This window comes from Mesocricetus auratus, unplaced genomic scaffold (genome assembly GCF_017639785.1).
Source record: "Mesocricetus auratus isolate SY011 unplaced genomic scaffold, BCM_Maur_2.0 Super-Scaffold_100676, whole genome shotgun sequence".
Classification (NCBI taxonomy): domain Eukaryota; kingdom Metazoa; phylum Chordata; class Mammalia; order Rodentia; family Cricetidae; genus Mesocricetus; species Mesocricetus auratus.
The window spans coordinates 125,567,272-125,594,828 of record NW_024429266.1 but is presented as its reverse complement, the minus strand read 5'-3'; the positions used below and the strand labels follow the sequence as shown (position 1 = coordinate 125,594,828).

Below are 27,557 nucleotides of genomic sequence, written 5' to 3'. Positions count from 1 at the left end.
ACAAAGAGGGTTGCTCTCTCTGCCTGGACTCTTAGGGAAGTGCCTGGACCCTACCCTGAATGAAATGATAGACTCTAGATATCCCCTATGTGGAAGGAATTGGCAATAGGGTGGGAGGATGAGGGGGATGGTAGGGGGGGTGTGGGAGGATGGGAGGGAGAGGGAACTGGGATTGAGATGTAAAACAAGCTATTTAAAATTTTAAAAATGTTAAAAAAAGTGTGTCAGTTCTCAAGTTATTTGGGTTTCTTCACTTCAGATAAAATAAGATCAGAAAATATTTTGTATGCACTTTCTTCCTTTACTATGTAATGTCTTACTTTTATTTCACAAATATTCATTGACCCTGAATAAGAAAGGAGTGAAAGGTTAATCCTCATAGGAACATCATGATACATAATGTAAAGACTCTTTTGTCCAGAACTGCATTAAAGTTTTTTTATTATTTATTTTTATGTTTAACTTTAAATTAGAGACAAGGTTGCTTCACATGTCATTTCCAGGTCCCTCTCCCTTTTCCTCCTCTCCTCCTTCCAACCCCCACAATATCCCCTCATTTTTCAAGGGTGGGTGAGGCCCTCCATGGGGCTATCCACAGTCTGTAATTTCATCCAGGGCAGGGCCTAGACCCTCCCCTGAGAGTCCACGGGTGAGAGTGCATCTCTCATTGTTTGATGGGATTCCAAAGTCCATTTGTATACCTGGGATGAGTACTGATCTACTACCCATGGCTCAATATATTGCCTAGGCCTCCTCACTGACACTCACATTCAGGGGGTCTTGATCAGTCCCATGCTGGATTCCCAGGCATCAGTCTGGGATTCAAGAGCTATCCCCTGCCATGTCACCTGTTTCTGGGGGTTAAACCAGCCCAGTCTTAACTCCTTTGCTCATTAGTCTTCCTTCTCTGTCACTGGATTCCTTGAGTTCAGCTCAGTGTTTTGCTGTGGGAGTCTGCCTCTGCTTGTATCAGCCATTGAATAAGGGTTCTGTTTCTCAGACTCTCTGGCCATGGGATTGTAGGCTAGCACTCCCCAGATCTATGTCTAAAATCCATATATGAGAGAGTACATGCCATGTGTCTCTTTTTGTGACTGGGTTACCTCACTCAGGATGGTTTCTTCTAGTGCCATACATTTGCCTGCAAATTTCAGGATTCCATTATGTAAATGTACCACATTTTCTCTATCCACTCTTCAGTTGAGGGGCATCTAGTTTGCTTCCAAGTTATTACAAATAATGCTGCTATGAACATAGTGGAACAGATGTCCTTGTTTTATGAATGTGAAGCATTTGGATATATGCCTAAGAGTGGAGTTGCTGGGTCTTGTGGTAGGTTTATTCCCATTTTTCTGAGGAATCTCCATACTGATTTCCAAAGTGGCTGTACAAGTTGGCACACCCACCAGTGTTCCCCTTTCACCACAACCTTTCCAGCATAACTGTCATTGGTGTTTTTGATTTTAGCCATTCTGACAGGAGTAAGATTGTATCTCAGAGCTGTTTTGATTTACATTTTCTGGATGGCTAAGGATGTTGAACACTTTCTCAAGTGCCTCTCAGCCATTTTAGACTCCTCTTTTGAGAATTCTCTATTTAGTTCTGTAACCCACTTTTTTATTGGACCCTTTGGTGTTTTTGGAGACTTGCTTCTTGAGTTCCTTGTAAATTTTGGAGATCATCCCTCTGTCAGATGTGGGGTTACTGAATATCTTTTCCCATTCTGTGGGTTGCCTTTTTGTCTTGCTGACTGTGTCCTTTGCCTTACAGAAGCTTCTCAGTTTCAGGAGGTCCCATGTATTAATTGTGGACCTCACTGTCTTTGCTACTGGTGTTATGTTCAAGGAGCTGTCTCCTCTACCAATTCATTCAAGGGTACTACCCACTTTCTCTTCTAAGAGGTTCAGTGTGGCTGGATTTATGTTCAGGTCTTTGATCCATTTGGAATTAAGTTTTGTGCATGGCAATAGACATGGATCTATCCGCATTCTTCTACATGCCAGCATCTAGTTATGCCAGCACCATTTGTTAAAGATGCTTTCTTTTTTCCATTGTATTCTTTGTCGAAGATTATATGTTTATACATGTATGGGTTAATATCAGGGTGTTCAATTCTATTCCATTGGTCTACCTGTCTATTTTTGTGCCAATACCAAACTGTAACACTTAACTCCATGCTACACCACCTCAGTGAGCAACAAAGAATATTGAAAGGAGTTCAAACATTCAGTGAGTAGAATGCATTCTACACAGTGTCAAGGTGTAAAGACCTTCCTAGAATATAAGTCACAGCAATAATTTTAATACATACTTGAGATGAAGAACATGAAAATAGAGATAGTTGCTTTATACTCTAATTTTTCTTTGATTGATAGCTAGAAATGAATTTTACAACTTCCATAGGCTGAACACAAACTCTTTGATGGCTTCAGAGCAGCTGTGTCTCAGCATATATATTTGAGCTCTGTAAGAACCAAGCTTACTGAAACATTTGTGGCCTTGTGTTGCCCTCCATCCTCTGTTCCTTTTAGTTGCACCTCAGTTTACTGCCAAATGTTTTCAACCTTGGAAGACAGACATTAGCACTCTTGATATCATTATTGCATATTTTTATGAAAAAAATATCAGCACTACCAGAGGAAAGTTTCTTGGAATAAGCAAGAGAAGATAATGGGGAAGACATTTCTAAATATTTTTTCAATGGATAAAAACTCTGCATTCCAAGGGAAATAGGGAGACAATTCAAGAGACATTTTTTGAAAATTTATCATATCTTCCTGTGAATATTTCAGCAATCAATATGATGATTCCAACTAACAAAAAGAGGAATCTGTAGTCTGAACCTTGTGGACATGCCATTTAAAGAAACACACTCTTTTATGGAAGTTAATAGAGAAAACACCACCCATATTAAAACACATCCAGTTGTCAAGATACTGTTTTGTCTACTTTCTACAACCTGTCTCCATGTACTAAAACCAATGCTGACACACTCCAATCTCTGTGCAATGTAACACAAGAATATTTTTACCTGCAAATCCAGTCTCTTTCACCAAAGAAAGCCCAAGTTTTCAGGAATCATTATATAGATTACTGTGCTGCAGGGGATAGAATGTGGTTTCACACACAGGAAAAAAAATTAAGGGACCTCCTATCTTACTCCATCAGCCATCTTGGGGAAGGTTTCTGATTACAAAAAGGAGTTTCCACAATATCTTGTCATTAAAACAATTTAACATTTTATAAGATAATGAAAATATAGCTGCACCATTATCATAGTGCAATATGACACCCACTGGGTAAAACAACATATTCCTTCTTTATAGTCATCTACTATAGTCATACCTTGGCTCCCTTGAGTGCCACTAACACCTTCCTGTTCCCAAGAAAAGATAAGTACCTCTCTATCCTCCACAATTCTCTGTCCATTAACTTCTCTCTTCTCTACTTTTCCATCTTCATCTCCATGAAAATTTGAAGATTCATTCAGTATTATAATATGTTCCATGTCATCTCTACAGAGTGGATGCCACTGACCTTCTGATTTCAATGTTCATGCTCCTATACTCTCTATAACTTAGCATTCTTCCTAAGTCTTCAAAATCGATGTCAACATTTCTTCATTTTCTGTCTCCAAATTTAGAGGTGCACTGCAAGAGGACACTAATGCTGAATGTTTTGACTGTGTCGTCATCATTACATGTGTAAGGAAACTGAAAGAGTGCTTGACATATAGAGATACATCTCACAAAACATTTTTCATATTAAAAAAGTAACACATAACATTGCACATTGCAAATCATTATTTCAGCACACCAAGATCCTTATAGAGTACATGTTATAATATTTAGGGATGAATACATTGAAATAATAAATGAATATTTCAGATGAGCAAGAATACCCTGAGTCAATAGGCATATAAAAGAGCAAGGGGGAGCAGGAAAAATAAGAATATAATGGAATCATGTTGGTATATTTCATCAAAACAATAGAAAAGGTAAAAATATGGAATGACCAAGACCACATCTTTCATTTTTTTGCCTTTTCCTCTCTCTAAAATCATAAGATCATCATTGCAAGTGTTTAGAGAAACACTCTTCTATCAGCTTCATTTGTAATCAGATCCATAGTTTTAGAAAAAACATTTAAGATCACATATAATACATAAGTATTTAGGATTATTATTTATGAAAGATTAACTATTTAGAGTTAATCTTGGATAATGAAAACTGAACATGAAATACATTAGCTATTTTGAGGTAGGATTAGCTCACAGACCAAACCACTCCAATGATTATTATTATTAGTCAAGGATCAAGCTTTTTAAAATGTATGAGAAATAGTGACTTAAATTGCATATTAAATACAAATGACTAGGTAAGAAATTTTAAATCCACAAAGTGGAACTATGAAAACAACAAACAATAACTAGCTAACTAACATCAGCTGTGCAAACAGTCACACCTCTAAGAGCACAATTCTATAGGCATCTTTTCTTTCATAATGTATTGTGAATAAATAAAAAAATAATTGTTTAAAATTCTCTATTATAACAGATTTTTCAGTTTACATTTACAATTATTATTTGGGATCATAGTATAAAATTATGTTCTAAAACAGAAAGTTCAAGGTCAAATGAGAGGGAAACTTTAGGTTTGAGGCAATAATAAATTCACTAATCTATCCATCCATCTAAGACATCAGTGTCTTCAGCACGTTTACTCAGGAAGCCAGAAAATGGAACCAAATATACAGAAATACAGCCTCATGACCCAGACACAAACTGTCATCATTTTTCTAAGTGCAGGATACTGTAACCTCTTCTGTGTACTTATTTCAGTCATTCTGGCAGACCTCTGAATGGTGGCTTCCCCAAAACTCTCCACTAAGTGACTGCACTAGTGTCACAAGTCAGGCTGTTTCTACCTGAGATAGCCTGCCCTCCACTGTTCCATATTACATCCTGGCCATGTTCCTGGACAAAAGGTATTTGTCAAAGTAGATGATCCAGTCCAGATTCAGTTCTAGCTAAGGTCTCACCCATATGCAGCTGTTTGACAACCTAAATGTTACATTTTTTCTGAATTTATATATTATTTGTTTTTTGCCATTATATGACATTTGATATTTCTCTTTGACTATTTATATAGATGCTTGCCATAATAAATATCACTCTATACATGAAATTTCATGGGCTCATCAAAGAGACACTGGTGTAAGTGTCTTTTTTCTGTTTGTCATTCCTTGTCATCTTACCTAAACACAAGACAACAATACCTCACATATAAATATTATTTCATGGTAAAAGTCCACTGTCTTGCTTTTTACATGTATGTATATTAACAATTTATCAAGATATTTTAGTCAAGAAAATTTTAGTTTTGATATTTCACAGTTAAAGGGATATCAAATGAAATGACACTCAGAAATATATAAATGGGAGTGTCAGGGAAGAAAACAATTCTAGGAAGGAGCTCATTAAAATATTAACCAATACACGTATGAACACCTGATCTTTGACAAAGAAGCTAAAACTATACAATGGAAAAATGAAAGCATCTTCAACAAATGGTGTTGCTAGAACTGGATGTTGGCGTGTAGAAGACTACAGACAGATCCATGTCTATCGCCATGCACAAAATTTAGGTCCAAATGGATCAAAGACCTCAATATCAATCCAACCACACAGAACCTCTTTGAAGAGAAAGTGGGAGGTGCCCTTGAAAGAATTGGTACAAGAGACTGCTTCCTGAATATGACTCCAGTACCACAGACACTGAGATCGACAATTAATAAATGGGACCTCCTGAAACCGAGAAGCTTCTGTAAGGCAAAGGACACAGTCAACAAGACAAAAAGGCAGCCCACAGAATGGGAAAAGATATTAATTAACCCCAAATCTGACAGAAGGCTGATCTCCAAAATTTACAAGGAACTCAAGAAGCAAGACTCCAAAACAGCAAAGGATCCAATTAAAAAGCAAGGTGCAGACTAAATAGAGAATTCTCAATAGAGGAGTCTAAAATGGCTGAGAGACACTTAAGAAAGGGCTCAGCATCCATAGCCATCAGGGAAATGCAAATCAAAACAACTATGAGATACCATCTTACTCCTGTCAGAATGGCTAAAATTAAAAATACCAATGATAGTTTATGCTGGAGAGGATGTGGAAAAGCAATCTAGATGACCCTCAACTGAAGAGTGGATAGAGAAAATGTGGTACATTTACACAATAGAGTACTATTCAGCAGAATAAAACAATTTAATATTGAAATTTGCAGGCAAATGGATGACACAAGAAGAAACCATCCTGAGTTAGATAACCCAGTCACAAAAGACAATCATGGTATATACTCACTCATATATGGGTTTTAGACATGGATCAGGGGAGTGCCAGCCTTCAATACCACTGCCAGAGAGTCTGGCAATGAGAACCTTCTTCCAGTGACTGATGGAAACAGAGGCAGACACCCACAGCTAAACACTGAACTGAACTCCTGGAACCCAGTGACAGAGAGGGAAGAGTGATGAGCAAAGGGGTCAAGACTGGGCTGGTGAAACTCACAGGGGCAGCTGACCTGAACAAGGGGGATCCTATGGACTCCAGAGTGCTGACTGAGAGGCCAGCATGGGACTGATCCAGCCCCCTGAATGTGGGTGTCAGTGAGGAGGCCTAGGCAATCTATGAGACCTTGGATAGTAGATCAGTATTTATCCCTGGTGTACAAATGGAATTTGGGTGCCCATCCCCCAATGAGGGATGCTCTCTCAGCCTGGACTCTTGGGAGAGAGCCTAGGCCCTGCCCTGAATGAAATGACATACTCTGGAAATCTCCCATGAAGGGCCTCTCCCTCCCTAGGGAATGGAGTGGGGATTGGGTGGGGAGCTGGGGCCTGGTGGGGGGAGCGGGGAAGCAGAGGAGGGAGAGGGAGCTGGGATTGACATGTGAAGCAAGCTTGTTTCTAATTTACAGTTAAAAAATAAAAATATGGATTGTTTCCAAAATTAATATATATATGTATATATTCACAAATATTCCATTATTTTCATTCTGTGTGACATAGAGTCTGACTACATATAAGCTAGGCTGGCCTGGAACTCGTGATCTCCACCACCCTTCACCCTCCTTGGCTTCTTGAATGCTGTGCAGGCCTGCTACCATAACGCTGGGCTGTTTTAATTTATCATGTTTTAAATATAAAACTAAAATTTTAAGGGATTGAATTACAACATTTACACAAAAAAAGGAAAGAATATTTGCTAAGTAATTGAGTTAATAAAAGCAAAGCCTGATGGAAAGTTCTGTGAAATTCCCATATGAGGGAATTCCTGACCAGAGATAGAAAACAGTTCCCATTTTCAGCGAGAGGGAATGGAAATCACAGTATAGCTATAGCCTACTTAACCTCACAGAGGAACAGAGAGAGGGATTTCAATGAGGATGTAAATTTAGGAGCATAAAAATCTCCACAAGGGATTACAGGCTGTTAAGAGAGCTATTCAGTGGCCCTAGAAAAATCTGAGTCAAAGCTGTAAGCTAGATTCAGATGAATGTTTGATATTTATTCTTAACCAAGAACATACAAGTGAATACACAAGCAGTGTTCATGATTCATCAGAAAATACAACAGGAAAAGCCACACATGTAGTAGCAATAAAATTAGGGTTCAACTTACTCAATGGCTACTCACTAGAATTATTCCACTTTCTTTCCTTTAGAGGTGCTGGAAAATGAAGCACAAGGCATCCTGGACCACAATGACCAAACCTTGTAAGTGTTCTTTCTTTTTTATTTTTGTTATGACATTTTTATACCTAGGCCCTTCCTCTTCCAAAATAACCCGCAGAATGCTTTCAGTGTGTGTGTGTGTGTGTGTGTGTGTGTGTGTGTGTGTGTGTGTGTGTGTTACAGAAAATGGAACTCTAGGCTTCAAGCATGCTGGGCAGGCACTCCAACATTGAGCATTTCAGTCCTGAAACAGTTGGTTGGTATCTTACTTGATGTTGAGAAAGGGACTCTGAAGAAGGAAGAGCACAAGAGGCACGAAGAAGCCTGAAACCCTTTGGGAAGTCTCCTCCAACAACAGTAGAAACAGACATGATAATCAAGCTTCTCTGTGATGAGGTGAAGAGGATCAATTAACATGTCTTTGCTAAGTTCTACTCCTCTCCTCTGAAAAATGGATGTGATTGTCCTCCCAGCATTATTGGAGTTACTTACATCATTTTTATGAGATAATGTTGAACTTGTTTGCAAAAATGGTTACTGTGTTGTGAGGATTAATTTACTCCAAAAACTATTTGAATGGATGACCATGCATTCCAAATTTTCGATACACAAAATGGACTTAGTCATTTTCACTGTATTTTTCTGGTGTCCTGTATAGGATCCTTTTGGAAATGTTCACAGAGAAATGAAGTAGAATTAAAGGGACTTTGTCCATGTATTACCTTTTTGGTATTACTATTTAAGGTGGGCAAACTAATTTTGTGTTCCCTTTGATCATTCTAAAAGTATTTTCACTTCAATATATGCTTAATAATAGTACTTCAAAATACACAAAAAGTCTTTTCATTGATGTATCTTTAAATTAAAATTAACTCTGGCATTTATATTAAGGGCCCTATACAAATTGCACTGATTTGCCTCTGAATGCTCCAACAATCTGTTGACCTTTAATCAGTTGTAAACCTGTGGAGCTGGCACTCTGATTAAAACCACAATAATTGCTTAATTCAGGAAAACAGGTCTAGAATAAGTAAAAAGAAAAAAGAAAAAATTAAATCAGTGCTAGTACATATAAAATTGCAAGAGGAATATAATGCTTACAAAATTACTGTGATTTCTCTCCCCTTCTATGTTATAGATAAAAACATGCATCTCTCTCTCTTGCAGAAATTTTTATGTGTACATAAATCAGGAGAAGTAAGTATTTAAGTATATAAAAGAAGCTATGTAACAAAAAGACAGTAGTATGTAGGTAATTTTGAAACAGAAATGAAGAGAATAAAGTAATTCATTTGTGGAATGTGAAGAGTAAAGTTACAAAACAATGACTTTTGAGATTGTTACTAAAAGGATAAAAAATTAGATTATATAGCTTTGAAAGTAGTCTTAAAATAACCATGAATTATATCTTAGAATGAATGCAGGCTGCAGAAATATTACAAATATATAAGTAACTACAACACTATATTTTATGGAAGTTCTAAAAATTGAAAATTACGAAGCAGAAACAGAGTTGTTCTAGGTGTTTTCCGATATATTAAATAAACATCAAATCTGTTTGAGATTAAAAATAAGTATATGAATAAACCATATATTTATAGTTTTCCTCTTCACTTGACATAATTGCAAAAATCAATTAAACCCAGCCTGAGGATACTTGGCAAATGGTCACAAAACAGTCAGAAACAAAGTGTTCAATTATTTAAATAAAACCAAGTGCACTTAAGAAAGTTGGAAAAAGCCCGAGGAAAAGTAAAATCAACTTTTTTTGTTGGCTGAAGACTCAGTTAGTGCTAGGCACTCTCCATTTCCTTCCTTCCTTCCTTCCTTTTCCTTCCTTTTTTCCTTTCTTTTTTGGTCATCTTATATACCTTTATTTTTTTCTTAATGATAGGTAATTATATTAATATACTGTATATGATCACAAAGACATTAGACAGTGAACCTCTAACTGGACTGACAATTAAAATCTTCAACAAGTTAAGCACCAGTGATAAATGTATACCCACAAGGCCATATAGGTTTGTATTTTAATTTTTTAAATCACATTTAATGGTGCATTGCCATATATAACTGCCAGTTTATTACTTTCTGTTTTCTATAATGAAACAGCAGAGTCATCAGTATGTGGAAGGATATGTCTGCACAAATATTAACACTAGGGTTAAATGCAACTCTAAGTGCATGGTTATACAAGAATATAATTGAGAAAAGTATATAATTTTTTCAAATAGGAGCATTACAAGACAAAACTATTTTTAAATAGTTATTTTAAGTATTTCCAAGAAGTTAAAATATACCCAAAATAACATGTTTTGATAAAAATGTGGTGAATGTTCAGATTAAGGAGTTATTCCAATGTAGGTTTGGGAAGATGAGGATTAGAACAAAGAGTGAATGCGAAAACAAAGGGTGAATGTATTCACTGAAAAAATAAGAGTTTGGATCTGTATAAAAGATGAAAGAGGATTTGGTCTTAGAGTAGCCTGCCCTGGAAGATCAATTCCCAGGGAAAGTTTGACAAACCAGCCACTCCAAACATTGCAGAAACATTCCTCTAAAAGGTGAGATAGCTACCCATAAGGATATATTAGCAAACATCAAGAAATTAATTACAAAACTCTAAATAAATGCAGTAGAGGACAGGTGAAGTGAATCCTGCTTTTATCTATTTACATAATTGGACTTCTTTTATCTCATGTTCCATAACATATATTAATACTGCTTTGACAATGTGAATATAATTGTTTTGTAAAAAGGCACGTTTAACAGCTAAATTTCCAATCATACAACACAGAAATATTTACTCTCCCAGTTTGCTCATAAACCAGTTATACTCTAGACCACAGTGGCCCTTAAGCAGTTACATGCAAGAGTTTTACCATCACCAAAAGAACAGGGAAAATAGTCTAAGATGCAGTGCCTGTACAAGCAGGCAAATCACAGGGAAGAAAGGGAGAGGCTGTTTTGGTCTCTATACAAGAAACACATCCTCACATCTAGGACCACATCACATTTGGAAAGTCAGAAAGAGAAAGAACAACAGAAGTTGGTGCTACATGTAAGGAAATATCATAATTTATACAAACCAAGATGTGAGTTCAGGATAAGATATGTAACCAGAAAACAATATTTGTACTTAACTCCTATAACAAAATTTAATATAAACTTACAAAACTTAAGTGGCTAAGCCTATCCTCTAACTTTGACTTCTCTAATCATATTTTAAATACCCAACTATTGACTTAATGCCTTAAGAACTTCCCAAAGCTGGGGTGGTAAATGATGGCTCTTAATGGTACCACCACCATAAGGCTAGGCTCTCAGAGAACCAAAGTGGGAGAAGCCCATCACAAACTGTTTGACAGGACAGAAACTTCCAATGTGCCTGTGTGTGTGTGTGTGTGTGTGTGTGTGTGTGTGTGTGTGTGTGTGCCTCTGTGTGTGTGTATGTATTTGAATGTATATATACACAAACCAGTTAAATACATTTGAAAGAACGCAAACTTTATTTTTCTTGTTTCTATTGCCTGTGAAAATTGGAAAAAAAAACACCTCTAAGTAATGAAAAATAAACAGAATGTTAAACCTTCGATTAAGTTGGTGTAAAAAGGCGAAGTGAGCAAAGGAAAACTGTTGCTCAGAGATCATTATTGGCTTATGTAAGCGTATACACGAAGCAAGTTACAGCCAAGACCCCACCACAAGTTGACCTCACTTCCAGAGGACATCCACAGTGTGGTGCTGCCTCCTTCCACCTCCTCCCAGTTTGTCTCTTGGCAGTTCTATCTTGTTCTGACAACACAGCAAAAATCTTAATGGTGTCCCTTAACACTCAGGATCCCTGGGTTGGATAGTAAGTTACTAGTTCATTTTATTTCAAATCAAGCTTACCAGCAACTTTGGCTAGGGAGGCAGAGGGAATTGTCAGAATCAGTGCTACAGTATAGATTTTAGTCATCCATTTTACACAAATTTAGAGAGAACAATATTTGAAGGAATAATAACTTACATTCAGATATTATGATTTATGTGCAGCAGAAAAGCCATCATCATTGTAGAAATGGGCTAAACTAGTGATTCTCTGCCTTCCTAAGCTGTGACACCTCATGTTGTGGTGAGCCCCCAACCACAAAATTATTTGTTACTTTGATACTGTTATGAATTATAATATGAATATTTATGCTTTCCAACGGTCTTGCAGGACCCCTGTGTAAGACCTACAAGGGTCACAGATTGGGCTTCTCCTGATTAAGAACCACTATACAAAATACAGTGCACTCTTTGACCTCAAATGGCGTGCACAACCCAGGCCTGTGACCAACCAAAACTTAAATTTCAAAGCCAATCTCCAGCGGTATGAATGCTATTGCTCAAAATCTGGAGGCAGGGGGGAGGTCTATATTTTTTTTCTGTTTGACCTTACAACAAATCTGGTGAAGATGATATAAATTCAGGTAGAATTAAGATTTGGGAAATTACACAGTTAAGAGATGGCAAAATGTCCAAAGCAGGATTTGACTGTGTAACCTGCTACAAAGCCCAGTTTGCTTGTTTTTCTACCCTCTGTAACTCTGCTTAAGAAACAAAAACACCATCTTGTAGTTCTGAAAATGAGCCATCATTACCAGTTTTGATTGACTGAATTGATTACTTTGGTAGTCTCCACTCATTTAAATTCTAAAGTCAACTAGAGAACTAAGGACCAAGACTGAGAAAAGAACAATCACCAATACATTCCTTGCCTAAACTGCTTCACTGTATCAAGTGTTGACTATACATTGTTTTAAAAGAAGTTACAAAGATTAGAAACAAAGTGCACCATTCATCCGTGCTCCAAAACACATAGAAGTATGCTGCTGAAGAATACTCTTCTGCTTCCAGATGCTGTTCTCTGGGATGTGGTGCTTCCATGTTATGCCAAGCCCATGGTTCAAGAATGAATTGTATAAATGGTATCAACTCTTCTGTCATTCAGACTTGCATTTATAGTGATGTTTAACTTCTATGCACATTTTCTATACCAAGTCTTTCCCTTTACATTTGTGGCTGGCAATGCCTTTACATTGTTACCATGTATTTGCCATATTACCACATGAAAAAAATCTTGAAGACAAAGCCAAGATTCTCTTTGCTGGATCCTTCTGGGATATGCCCAACTTTCTGTGTCTCTTGTCCCAGCTCTCACTCTAATTCCATGTTATTTCCAATGGAATTAATTCCTGGTTCTATTGGAGTTTTTTTCTACTTCATAAGTGCATGGACCTACTGAAACTGAGAAGCTTCTGTAAGGCAAAGGATACAGTCAGCAAGACAAAAAGGCAGCCCACAGAATGGGAAAAAATATTCACTAATCCCACATCTGACAGAGGGTTGATCTCCAAAATTTACAAAGAACTCAAGAAGCAAGTCTCCAAAACACCAAAGGACCCTATTAAAAAGTGGGCTGCAGAACTAAATAGAGAGTTTTCAATAGAGGACTCTAAAATGGCTGAGAGGCACTTGAGAAAGTGCTCAACATCCTTAGCCATCCGGGAAATGCAAATCAAAACAACTCTCAGATACCATCTCACTCCTGTCAGAATGGCTAAAATCAAAAACACCAATGACAATTTATGCTGGAGAGGATGTGGTGAAAGGGGGACACTCCTCCATTGCTGGTGGGAGTGCCAACTGGTTCAGCCACTTTGGAAATCAGTGTGGAGATTCCTCAGAAAAATGGGAATAAACCTACCACAAAACCCAGCAACTCCACTCTTAGGCATATATCCAAAAGATGCCCATTCATACAACAAAGATGTCTGTTCCACTATGTTCATAGCAGCTTTATTTGTAATTGCCAGAACGTGGAAGCAACCTAGATGTCCCTCACCTGAAGAGTGGATAGAGAAATTGTGGTACATCTACACAATGGAGTACTATTCAGCAGAAAAAAATAATGGAATCATGAGATTTGCAGGCAAATGGATGACACTAGAAGAAACCATCCTGAGTGAGGTAACCCAGTCACAAAAAGAGAAACATGGCATGTACTCTCTCATATATGGATTTTAGACATAGATCTGGGGAGTGCCAGCCTACAATCCTATGGCCAGAGAGTCTGGGAAACACAAACTTTATTTAGTGGCTGATCGAAGAAGAGGCAGACTCCCTTGGTTAAGTACTGAGCTGAACTCAAGAAAGCCAGTAACAGAGAGGGAGGACTGATGATCAAAGGGATTAAGACTGGGCCGGTTAACCCCCAGAAACAGCTGACCAGACAAAGGTTAACTCTTGAATCCCAGGCATTAGCCTGGGAAGCCAGCATGGGACTGATCAAGACCCCCTGAATCTGGGTGTCAGTGAAGAGGCCTAGGGAATCTATTGAGCCTTGGGCAGCAGATCAGTACCCATCCCAAGTATACACATGAACTTTGGACTCCAATAGAACAATGTGAGGTGCACTCTCACCCTGAAGTCTTGGGAAAGGGTCTAGGCCCTGCCCTATATGAAATGACACACTATGGACACCCCCATGGAGGGCCTCACCCTCCCTGGAGAAATGAGGGGATAACGGGGGGGGGGGGAGGGCACGGGAGGAAGGGAGGGAATGGGAGAGGGACCTGGAACTGACTTGTGAAGCAACCTTGATTCTTATCTAAATTTAAACTGGAAAATAAAATTAAAAAAAAAAACTGATTTCCTAGCAAGGCGAAAAGATACTGAACAGGTAGTTTATCTGATGAATGAGACCACTGAACATTTACCATTGCTCACAATATATGTCTACAAATATAAAAAATAAATCTACAACCAACTAACAATGAGTAAACTTTATCAAAGCCAGGTCTGATGCCACATACTATAACCTCACATTTTATAGAAGGCAAGAAGGCAGTGAGTTGTAAGCCAGCTTGGACCATCTAATGAGGCTCAATGTCAAAAAATAAACGTCCACAATCAAGCCATATACATTTACTTGATTACAACAGTTTTTCTTTCTCTAGTTCACCTTAGGTTATATTTTTGCTTTTATCATTTGCATATACTACACAGTTCCTTCTCAAGTGACAGTACTCACCTTCTTCCTTTTGGTCTTCTAGAACACAGCATCATCTGGGAGCCAAGTGGGGATATACCATGAAGATCTCAGCACACAATGGAGAATAACATTAGCATCAAAACAACAAGGATCATTACCTAAATGGCTTTTAATATATAGCTAAAATCTATATTTTTTCTTTTAAAAAGTCATGAGAGTCATGGTATTGAGAACTGAGCTAATGATGAGGCATTGGCTGTCAGCCGCAGTACCCCAGGAATGGTCTTTTCCAAATAGTAGTGCTCTTGATCTACTTCCAATCTTTGTTGCACAGAGACTTCCTCTTTGGTGGTCTGGAAGCTGCAGTCACATCCAACAGTCAAAAGCAAATTCTGTCTTCAGAAGCTGGTAAATATTTTGGGAAAATAAAGATTTTTTTTCTCAACAAGCCTGAGCCTAGGAGAATTCAGAGGCTGATTTTCCGGTTTACAGACTAAAGTCCTTTGCCCCTTCTTCCTGTCTTTTGGCTATGTTTTACTTCTCATTAGCATTGCCACTGAAGGGTAGACAGGAAATAAAAAGAATCAAAGCTGTTTGCTATTTATTAACTGTTAAGAACAACAACAAACCTTTTGTAGGGGAAAATATGTACTGGACAGTTACTTTTGGATCGTTTGTTTCTATCCATTTTTAGCATTTGCTGTTTAGTATTTGTTTCAGTCACAGCTACATGACTGAAGTTTAGTGCCTCTGTTTCCTACTATGATACCATGGCTCTCGTAAAGAAAATAAATTATATTTTGCTGTGGGATAAACTTTCTCCTTCCTTTGCTGGAGTGTAGAGGAGAATACATATTAGTTGAATAACTAATTTCGAATTATTGCAATATGCAATATGAACTGCAAAATACAATAAAATGAATTTCAATTTACATATATGAAGAGTCTAACATATGACATTAAATTTAAACGAGATCTCAATGCTTTTATTTATTCCAGAATCACTAGACATCTAATGCTCTTTCTCTTTTTGTGATTTAATAACACAACTGCTGACATCTGCGGTGTGAGGAAAGAAAAAAAGGAAAATAAATGGTTGACATTCTGCATTGGCTCTAGCTTTGACATGATTATATTTATTTTGCAGCCCACAGCTACACTAAGGTGAAGGATTAACCATCAGAAAGCTGAGTAAAGAGATTTCTATTATAAATGAGGACTATCTGTAAAGGATAAACTCCTCATCCTATTTATAAGCTACTTTCTTCTGAAAAATATATTTGGCTTATGGTACTGTCAAGATTCCATCAACAGGACATTTATTGAGTTCCCACAATTCCCCATGCTGTAGTGGACCGTGTTCATCCAACTGGACAGCCCAAATTGCTCTTACTTCAACTTCCTAATATTAAAATATGTTCCAAGGACTCAGATACCTCTAAAATCTCTTCAGGGATAAGAGGCATAGGTCAACTAGATGATGAAATGAGGCATTAAAGTCTAAATATTTAGGTATCACACGTCAAAACTAACATTTGCTGAATGTCCTACACCAAAGTCATAAGTGACTCAATATATTTACTGCAAATGCAACATGAAAATGAAAATATAGATCATGGTTTTTTCTATTTGAATAGCCAATTATAAAGAATGTTGGAAACTCACCATGTATAATAGCAGATAACAGGACAACGTCAGTTAAGTCCAGTCATGAGACACAACCAACACAAGTACAGGGTACATTACTGAAAAATAATCTTGTTCAGAAAGTAACCTAATGACCTCCTGCATGCTACATTTATTTTTGTCTATGCTAAAAGTTAACAGGACATCTCCAAAAAGAATTCACAATGCTCTTGTTGTCATTCGAGAAGTAGTTGAGTATATCTAAAATTGTCACAGAGCCATTCACACAATTTTGTATGCTGGCAAGTTGCTGTGGATTTTCTGAAAATGAATCAGTTTCTGGTTTTAGGTCACCTTAAACTACATGCAACAAAACCTGCAATAGTTCATTTGTCTCTTAAGTTTCTAAAATATTACCTGGTCTTTGGCTTTTAAGAACAATATGTCAATCTGAAATTTACTGCCAATGGCATATGACATTTTAATAATGTTGATAGTAAGGAGATTAAGTACTTTATCAATTTTAGGTACCCATTCCAACTAAGTTTAGATATAAAACGGCTTCAAAATTCTGTCACCTGACTGCATGACACCATCCCAAGAGGTCACACACTACTATGTTGACAAATATATTTTGGTATCCTGTATTCTGTCAAATGACTGCACTTCACCATCCCAAGAGGTCACGGACTACTAGGTTACAAATACTTTTATATGTTCTATATTCCAATAATATGTTCTTCACCCATAAAACAACTTGGTTTTTTTTGCTAATTATTTCTGATCCCAAACTATATTTCAATCCTCTGACTATTCATGAGTCTCCTGTTTATGCATCAATTAATACAAGTATGCAAGCAGAAATACCCATGTGACAGTTGCATTATTCCCACAAGGGGAAAGGGTCTTACAGAGGATCTAGCAACAGGGAAGACTACAGAAAATAGTGAAAGTCCTATTTCAATTCAGATATTAACTGAAGCACAACACTAACGCGATATACACAACTTGTTGGTGTATTAATAGACTCAGGAATGCATTAAGATTCACTTTCAAATGATTTCTAAGCTTAGAAAATTTAGAACACTTCCTTTCCTCATTTTCACCTGTGACTGAAAAGCTGTCAGCTGTGGTATAGCACAAATAGAAGTGAAAGATCCATAAAAGGAAATGTTTAAGTGTGTCACTGAAAATTAACATAACATGAATTTCTGTTTTCAAATGCAAACTATGTTCCTATAAAACAATTACATTCTCCTTTTTGAATGAAATATTTCTGAGGGATTTTAAGCAAATCAAATGCATGTCAGAATGTATTTAAAAGAGTTCAAATGTATCTATTGTAACAAGAGCTGCACTGTATTTTATTATCATCCATCAGTTTAGAATATTATATATTCACAATAATTACTGGAGTGCCCTAGAAGTAAATAGTTATTCTATTTGCAATACATGTTACAGAAGTTTAAGTTGTAATCCACTCACAATTTTAGGTAAGAAATATCAAATAAAACATTAGTAGCAATCTGGAAATCTACATGAAACAAATACACAGAATAATAAATATGTTTCAGAACCACACAAAAGTTTCTCACTAAGGCCATTTACAATCAGCTTGGCCAAGCATCACTTGATCTAAGACTACAATTATAAAATAAGCTGGGGCACTCGGGAGGCAGAGGCAGGCGGGTCTCTGTGAGTTCGAGGCTGGGCTGGACCGATAGCCTCCGAAACAATACAGAGAAACCCTGTCTCGTAAAAACCAAAAAAAATAAAATAAAATAAGCTGGGTCGTGGTGGCACACACCTTTAAACCCAGCACTACATGAGTTCGAGACCAGCCTGGTCTACAGAGTGAGCTCTGGAACAGCCAGGACTATTTCACAGAGAAACACTCTTGAAAATCAAACAAAAAAATGTTTTCTTACTATTCAAACCTAAACTCCTGGAAGCAAATAAATTTGGAGGAAAATAATGTATCTTATTTTTAAAGTTTGTAAATCTGTTTTGATTCTTCTCAGCCAAAATATCTTCATGAAAATTCCTCTGCTCCCAAATTTCAAAACTCAATCCCACCCTGTATTTCCTACTATCTACTGCAATCCTTGCCTTCTCCTACCCCCTTGTCTTCAGTCTCCTAGAACCCCCAGTTCTCAGTGCATTCTTTGAACTATTGCCAGACTCTTTTTTTGCACTTCCTGTTCACTGAACACACTTTTCTCCATCTCATCGCTGTCCTGAAGTTTTCTAGAATAATTTCATGGGGCACTTATCTGTATCTCCTTCTGGGTTCCCTCTCTTGTACTAACCTCTCCATTCTTCAAGGCTCTTGTTTTAGAGTTCCTGCCTCATTCATCTTCCCCACTCACTTACTGAAAGCCAAATACCATGAGGATTTCTACATTTTTCTATAATGTTTATACACATACAATAAAAATAAATTAAGCCTAAACCAGGAGGCCCAACATAAATACAAAATTTAATAAAGCCTACTTTAAATACTATCTAACAACCACCCACTTTCCAAGTTTTGATTCACATACTTTAGCTTCTTGCCCATACAAAGCACGTTGGAAGACTACATACCCTGAACCTTTCCACTTTGACCAATGCATGAGAAAAGTCTGCTTTTGCAATCTTATACACACAGTCTAATGACAGCTCTTCCTCTTCAGTCACCAATTTAACTCAAGTCACAGAAGCTAAACAACAGTTCTATACCACCTAGTGCAGACAGCTAGAAAAGGTTATAAAAACCTCAGAACTGTAACATGATGCATAAGTCTCTCACACATTTGCTTTCCTTGTAGGTCAGATTTTATTCCCTTCTACTTTCCACTTTGCTCATTAAACTATACTCAAAGTGGCTTTCAAATTATCCCTTCACAAATTAAACTGACTCCCAGTGTCTTGTCTCACAGGCATTGTCCTTGCAACAATCACTGCCTACAACTCTTTACCTGATATTGATATGTCTCATGACCTTTAATTCAAGTGTGTTCTCTCCTGAGAGTTATTACCATGCATTACCCCACCTGGAATAGAGTGCTGTGTCACCTGTCAATCTCTCATTTAACTTAGTAGTGATTATTACAATAGTAGGTTATATCCATTTTTGTATTTAGTAGTCTCCCCTACAAAACTTAAAAATTCAGAAAAAAACAAAAACATAGCTTACTCAGTACTTTAATTCTAGGAGACCTATGGAATCATTTAGAAGGTAGTTGGCAATTATATTAATTTGGGAATGTGACAGTAGTAGGCTTTCCTCTAAAGTCCATGGTATCACTAGTTATGGGAACTTGGCTAGGCTTGGGGTATCAGAAATGAATTCCCTCATACTGAGAAAGTCTTAAGTTCAATTGAGTAGTTGATGGTTACCCCCAATATATGTGCCATACTACTATTGTGGTTTTAAGTATGAGCAAAATTAAATGGACTCAGCAGTATATATATATGTATGTATGTATGTGTGTGTATGTGTGTATATAACAATAATAATTATAAAGAAATAGGTCATGAAGTTATGAGGAATTGTGGGTCACAACAAGATTTGGAGCTAGAGGGAAGAAAGTGTGGGAGGAAATTACATAGAGTACTCAAGTATTTAATGATCAAAAATTATAACAAATGTTAAAAAGGTTCACTGACAGATTCTTATATGTTGAGAGCAATGTCTGTATTATCCTGTCATTCTATGAATATTAACTCCTAGAAGTATAATGGTTTATTAATGAAGCAAGAAACTCGCTTAAAATCACATAGGAGAAAGAAGATGAATATAACGGTAAATACTAATACTAATTAATATTTATTTTAAACAATACTTTGAATCATTGTGGAATAAAGTAAAATTACTTACTTACTATTTTACTAAAATTGATAACTGGATACTTATGAATAGGATTATGTGATAATAAGATAGCTAACTGGATTGATTTACAAACTTCAAAAATATAGACCATTCAGTTTGGGACACCTCTGATTTCGCTTCCATCTACTACAGAAGCTATTAGTGAGTCAGCACAGCACAGCTACACATTAAGACTACTTGATGAGCAGAGGTGTGTACAAGCAGAAATGAATGGAACAGGAATCAAACAAATGAAGAACTTTAAGCTGTCTATATCTTTACATGATACATTTATGAGTGACGTCACTCCTGTCCTAAGAGTAGTAGAATGCCTTAAATTGCCCAGTTACAGAGGTAGTGTAAACACTGCTAATTAGAGCCTGGCTGCTTACCTCTGAAGTCAGTACTAATGAGCAAACACTTGAGTGTGGCATGCCTTTAGTAACACTGTGTGTGATGCCTTAGTAGGGATGATAGTGAAATTAAAAACAAAATCTACTATAAAGCAAATCCATCTCACTCCAAATGATACTACAGCTACCTAGAAAATATGATTAGCAAATATATTAATCATAATTCTTGTTTGTACTAAGACCATCTTGGTAACTATCTCCTTAGTAGAATAGTTTCATATTTCCACTATTATTTTTTAAGGTCACCCTAAAATTTGCTATTAAGTACAACTCTGTGTATCATATTTTGATTATGTCTCTTCTCCCAATTTCTTTTTGGCACTCTTTTAATATAGAATTTTCTTTTTGCTCACATAATTTTAGAGATTAAATGTGCTTGAGTTTGGAGTTTATAATAAAGAGACTCAGAGAATTAAATAATTTCCAATATTCTCAATTAACTGCTTATAAAATTGATACTTTGTATGAACCAAACAGAATGTGAGCCCAGAGTATTTCTTATCATATCTTAAATTCACCATTTGCTTTTCACACTCACCTGACATTTGTATTTATAATCAAAGCCTAGTTCATCAATGGAAATGACTAGAACCCATAAATATCCTTAACAAGCCATCTCAGAATAATCTTAATATACTACTAATATATCTATTTGATTACTTGATTTTACTTCAGATATTTAAAATACATTATTCCATATAAGAATTTAATATTGACATTGGACAAAGTATAAAAGAATAAGTTTTCAGGTAGCTTAGGTCATATTCTCTATAAATATGTGATTACCACAATGTTTGAATTGTTATTGTACAATTGACTTGCATTTCATCTTCTACTATACTGAGAGTAGAATACCATATAAGAGAGATTACAGAAACAGTTAAAGAAATTATCAAGTAGAATATACATTGATTCATATAACTGAATAAAATTACTCATGGTGACTATATTGATTGTGTGCCTACGTATGACTTTCATGGTACATAAAACTTCATATTAAACAGGTAAACTTACATGAAAACATAGGTGATCATGAATGATATACATTATGTGTAGACATTTTTCTAATTGTGTGCACATATGTAACTTTCACATCTCTGCTTATATGCATCTCCTCACAAACATCCATCAGTTTGCAGCCATAGGGTTTCCAGAGGTGAGAAGAACCACTCCAGTGTGAACTAACACATGGCTTCATTCTCTGCTGTCTCATTGTACCAACACTACTCATCATTCAGCAGGCTTCCTGCTGTTCTAGTTTTTTCCTCACAGGAATATTAATTTCAGAAAATATCCCAGGTTGATTTTAAATTTCTTTAAAATTTACAGTGTTAAATCTACCAACCTTACTTTTATGCAAAGTAGCATGTGTTGGTATATCTACAGTAATGTATGTAAGAAGGAAAAACAAAATTAATATATATATTTCTACTTAAAAGATAAAAACCACTGTATCTTCCAGTATCACAAATTTCGTTAAGTAGACCCTTTTTCTGTAATTTCAAAATCACTTCATTGTTTTCATGTAGGAATACAAAGGAACAGTTCAGAAGGCAGTGACACCTAATGGTAAAGATATTCCTACAGGCTGTAAACAGATTTTTAATGAACATTAGGTATTCAGCAATACTAAATATTGTTACTATTATGTTGTCTATAATCAAAATGAACCAATGATCCGATACAAATGGGAATGCCTTACAACACTATAAGTGGATAAAAGAAAAAATTCTTTATAGAACATAGTTTTAAAATCATAATGTACCATTAAGATAAATTCATAATATGGAAAAATGAGTCAAAGAGGTCAAAATTGAATGAAATTTATCTTCCATTGCTTCTAACAATTTCCATTACTATCTATTTTTAGATAAGTCAAAGGTTAATCACTGTGATTTTTCTCATATTTGAATGAACATTTATAGGAGATATTTAGTGGATATATATTTCATCTGGAGTAGACAGCAAAGGTCCTTGTTATAATGTTTATTAGTCATGTCATGGTTGATGTCTTTGATTAATAACAACACTGTCTAATTTAATTCACATCAGAACTGTGCTTCAAAGAACTGTATTAATCATACAGAAAAGAGCAACAACAAAATATATGTCTTGATATTTTTTGTAAGTTTATTTCTATTTACATATAACCTAGGGAACAAACAGTTGCTATAACAAAAGTAAATGGGGAAAAAAGCAATTTGGGATACAAGGTGCAAAAAGACCCTGATGTCTGAAGTCACTGGTTAGCCAGTAAGTATCATGTGAAGGAAACGAAATACTTTAGAAAAAGTTAGTTATTTTATGCCTCCTGGGAATGCATTTATGATCATAGTTAATAAAACAGACCCCAGACCAGAAGTAAGAAAACAAATGCTTTCGATTGCTTGTCTGATGTTATTCATACGTGCTGAACATTCATCCACTGATCCAGCTGTGTACTTTTAACATCCTGATGAGGAAAGCATGCTGTGAACTCTCTTAGCCTCTGACAACAACAGAGTTGGTTAATATGATCTTGAGAATGAAGTATCATCTGCTTATAAGAGAAGTGAATAGATGGTCCTTTTCTACTCCTTAGGCATAGGCATTTTTCTAAGACTGATATCAGCCAAAATGTGCTAGTAATGTGTGTCATAGATGAGTGAGTACAGTCCTTGTGTGTTCCCTTATAGAGATATGTGACTGAGGATAGCTACATTACAATCCGCTCTATGAGCACAGGAACTAGATAAAGAAACGAGCATATATTAAACTGTTAAAACGTGCGATCCTCCATATTAGATAGGAAACAAAACACGAACTGTGCAGTTGACTGGAAATGCCACCTAATCCCTGCTTAATTAAAGCAGCACAGGCTACACTCCTGTTGTGTTGAGGGAGTACAGAGTGGGGGACGACTGATGGATGGGGAAAATAGCAGTCAGCGTGGCTAATCTCAAAGACTTGGGTGCTTTCTAGCTACATAAATCAGCGCGACTTCTGAATAGCCTCATAAAACACCGTATCATTGCCATTCCACTCACGACGGTTTGGTTCTTCCTACAGCATGCAGATCGTTAGGAAACTTCTAAGCAATCAAGTAATGTGGGTCTGATGAAATTACTCAATCAATGCACAGGCCCAAAGTGGAAGCATAATTCAAACTTGCATAGTTTTTATATGTCAAAGACCTTTCTTTCACCAGGGCAACGGAGGTTATTCAACATGAAGTTCTATGTGTATGTGTGGGTGTGAATTTAGCAAATAAATACATACAACTAGTAACACCCTAAAATATGGTGAACAAAAATTCAAGCAATTACACTATTATGTATTTTAAGTCGAATAAATATATATTCATCTCAATCATTGTGGTTCAACCATCAAAATATATTATATGAGCATAGTAAACTAATTCAACAAATTTAACTAAATTTATTCAACACAATATTAAAGTTTAATATGCAGTTGTTTTTATTAAGCTACCTGCTCGAAGTAAAAGAAGAGTGGTGAGACTTTTCATACACATACCATGGTTCAATATCAAAAGCATCCAGTATTTAAGAACTCAACAGAGAAATGGCATTTTATCTTTTCAGTGTGCCTGAATTACCATTGCAACCACTTCCCCACCAGAGAGGGGAAACCTTTATTTCTGTCTATCTCTTTACATCTCTAGGGGTGAACTATTACCTTCCCAAAGGTGTCATCATTTTCAGCCTTTAAGTCCTGAGCTAATACACTCCTAATATTCACATCTCTCATATGATTTCTGGAAAGCAATCACCTAAAGAATATTCCTTTTCCTCACCAGCCCAGTAAGCTAGCTGACCCAGCGCATGTTAACTGCTGCCTTACAAGTTAAATACAGATTTGAATTTTTCATACTTTGGGTAAATGTGCAGAAAGGGGGGCATTTAGCCTCTGAAGTACATACAACTTGGCAAGTTTTCAGTGCATTATAAGAGGTGTGAAGCTTTTAAAACTGTTAGTTTCATTACAATATTAGGAAGTCTATAAAATAAGCCAACTCCCTTGCCTACTGCACTAATTTCATTCAAGCCAAATTAATTGAGAAAGAAGCATTTCAGTTGGTTATACAGAATTGATGCACACAGCTAGATTTCTAAAGAAATGTGTAATAGTTGTAAGGCCCTTTAAAGAATCTAGTTATAAATAAGCAAGCCATTTCACTCTGAGAGACAAGAGTGGAAAATACCCAGTTATCTCCTACTCTGAATCAAATGTCCAGATTGCATTGTAAAATAGTATTTCTCTCTTCAAGTATACCAAGATATGTACACATAGATGTGTTTGCAAAACATGTAGAGCACAGAATAAGGAATAAAATAAGCACTTATCTACAAGTCCCTGGGGACAGGGAGCAAACATAAGTCAGAAACCCCTAATCATTAAGTGAATATAAAGAAAGGTATACTGATCACACCCCCAGTCTTGCCATCGTCACTTACAACTAGACATAAATTCATGTCATTTCTTTATGAGCAGCGTGGTTCAGTTCCAAACTCTTACCAGAGCATTCCTGAACCCATCTATGAGACCGTCATTTCTCCATGGAAAGTTCTGAACCTACAGACACTGTTAGCCCCCAGGCAAAACGGGATCCAGCAGGCCAGCTATCTAATGCTTTATTTTCTTAATGCACAAGGGCAAGGCTTTCTGAATTCTGACCTCATTACCCCTTGCACAGAGACATACAGTCCCATTGATATAAATGATAGAGGATGGCAGACATGTTTACAGAGATAGCCTATAATACCAAAAGAGGGAGCCCCCTGGAGCTAAGGATCTGTCAACCAGGTCACAAACACCAGGCAGAAGCCCTTTTCTTGGGAGGACCTGCTGCCTGCAGCTGGTTCACCTGCCAGGTGTATCTGTGTCTGCGTGTGTGTGTGTGTGTGTGTGTGTGTGTGTGTGTGTGTGTGTGTGTGTGTGTGTGACAGTGGAAGGGCCAGGGAGAAGCTGTGACCCATCTGTCGCCTGGATTTGCAGAAGAGGAACCCGTTTGTACAGATAAAAGTCCTGTACCCAAAAGAAGAAAAAAAGAAAAAATAAAATTTTCCCAGAGGGGTTTCACTGCAGCCCAGCAAACGAACCCGGCTTGCCCAGGAGGCGAGTTTCCCAAAAAGAAATCATTACATTAACGCAGAAAGACTGCAAAAGCCGGTCTCCACTCAGCTCTCAAGGATTAGCAAGTGAGAAGAGTTGGAGCCCTCAGCTGCGGGCACCCTGCATGATAATGACTCGAGCCCCGCCGCTCTCGCCGGCCGCTCTGTTCGCCAATAGGTGGGGCAGGATCCTGGCGACCCGCCGGCCCTCAGGGATCCAGGGCGCTGAGCTCGCTCAGGCTCAGCTCGGTAGGCGGCTGTCAGTGGCCGCTGTGTCTGGCCGGGCCACGAGAGCGGCCTGCACCGGCTTCAGCGTCTCCCACGCCCCGAGCCGCGAGCCTGTGCCCAGCCATCCTCTCCTGTCACCGTGTCGCGGGGACCGCAGAGGACCGCGAGCCTGGGCGTCCGCACCGCTCGCCGCAGCGGACTCGGCCGCTCAGGATGCAAAACCACCTGTTCGAGCCGCGGGGAGCGCCCCCAGCCCCAACCCGCCTCTCTCCCCGCGGATGACACCGCCAGCACGCTCCCACCTCCCCCCGTGATTTTTTTTTTTTATGGCTCAAATGTACATCCGGGAAAAAAATCGGGAAGCTAGAGTCAATCAAACTTCCTTCTCCCCACAACCCAAGTCCCCACACTCCCTGCACTCCTGCGTGGAGGCCAGAGTGAGCTCCCCCAGCTCCTGGCCCGCACTCCCCACCTGCCCTCACTCCGCGCGGGGAGGCTCAACCACAACCCAGGGAAAGCTGAGCCTGTGTGAGCGCGGGCACTGAGGGGGGCGCGAACCCCGGCCACTCCAGCAGCAGTCAGAGGCTCAAGGCGGGTGGGGGAGCAGAGATCACTGCCAAGGAAACGCTAGGGAAAATCGCCACAAGGCGCCACAAGCCCTGTCTTACCGATGTGGATGATGGAATCAGCGGTCGCCAGGTCCCAGGTTCGAGACCACCAGAGGGACAGAAACAAGAGCAAGGGGAAAACTTCCATCCTCCGATGCCGATCTTCCTTGACCACGACTTTGCTTCCAATACGTAGATATTCTCTTAACCGGTCCACAGAGTTTGAGGTCACGATAGAGTTGAGTGCAGCTTTCCCACTAATTTCCAAATCCCTCTTGTCAGGGCACACAGCCTTTCTTAGTCGCCGAGGAGGCACAGGCGACCCGAGAGCTAGCACAGCCGGAGGCAGCCTCCTCCCAAGCCCTGTCACTCGGAGGGGAATTTTGGCATCGCCAGAGTTGTTTGCAGTTCGGCTTTTTAAAAATGTATCCAGCCTTGGCTGCTCTCGGACAGGGGGCGAGGCTGGCGCTCAGACGGTGGCCGTGGCCGAGCGGGGGCCGCGGTGGCGGGTCCCAGCTCCGCCGCAACTTGGGCACCCCCGCGCCGCCGGATGTGCCCGCGCCCTCCCCCGCCGCCGAGCCCCTCCACCCCGGGCCGCGCGCGGTCGTGGCGCCTCGCGGCCAGCTCTCAGTGCCACCGGCGACGAGGAGGATGCGAGCGGAGCCGCCAGATTCCAGCGGGGAGGGGGAGGCCCGCTCCGGGAGGAGTAGCAAAAGTGAACTTGAAGGTAATGCAGATAGTCATGCAGAGAAGACTCCGGTGTCTGCGCGAGGAGGGCCCTGGAGCTGGCACGGCGGGCCCGTGCGGCTCCGCGGGCGCGGTGGCGGGGGAGTCCGCCGGGAGCGAGCAACGGGCCAGGCCGGCGCGCCGAGCCGAGCCGCCGCGGCTGCAGGATGCTCCGGAGCCGCTCGCCCGGCGGGATGCGGGAAGCCAACAGCAGCCTGGCAAAGCTCCGCTGCAGCCCCAC

At 38.5% G+C, this 27,557-nt stretch overlaps 1 protein-coding gene across 2 annotated transcripts in view; it reads right to left on the bottom strand.

Moving 5' to 3' along the window:
- Grid2 (glutamate ionotropic receptor delta type subunit 2) overlaps positions 1-27,108 on the bottom strand; it is a 1,423,232-nt gene extending 1,396,124 nt beyond the window's left edge. The window contains exon 1 of one of the 2 annotated variants that reach the window (XM_040738819.1): positions 26,651-27,108. In XM_040738819.1, the coding sequence (XP_040594753.1) occupies positions 26,651-26,738 (88 nt within the window). In that variant the 5' untranslated portion in view covers positions 26,739-27,108. The remainder of the gene's footprint in view (positions 1-26,650) is intronic. The other variant, XM_005076058.4, reaches the window with a different exon arrangement.
- Between the last annotated feature and the right edge of the window lie 449 nt (positions 27,109-27,557).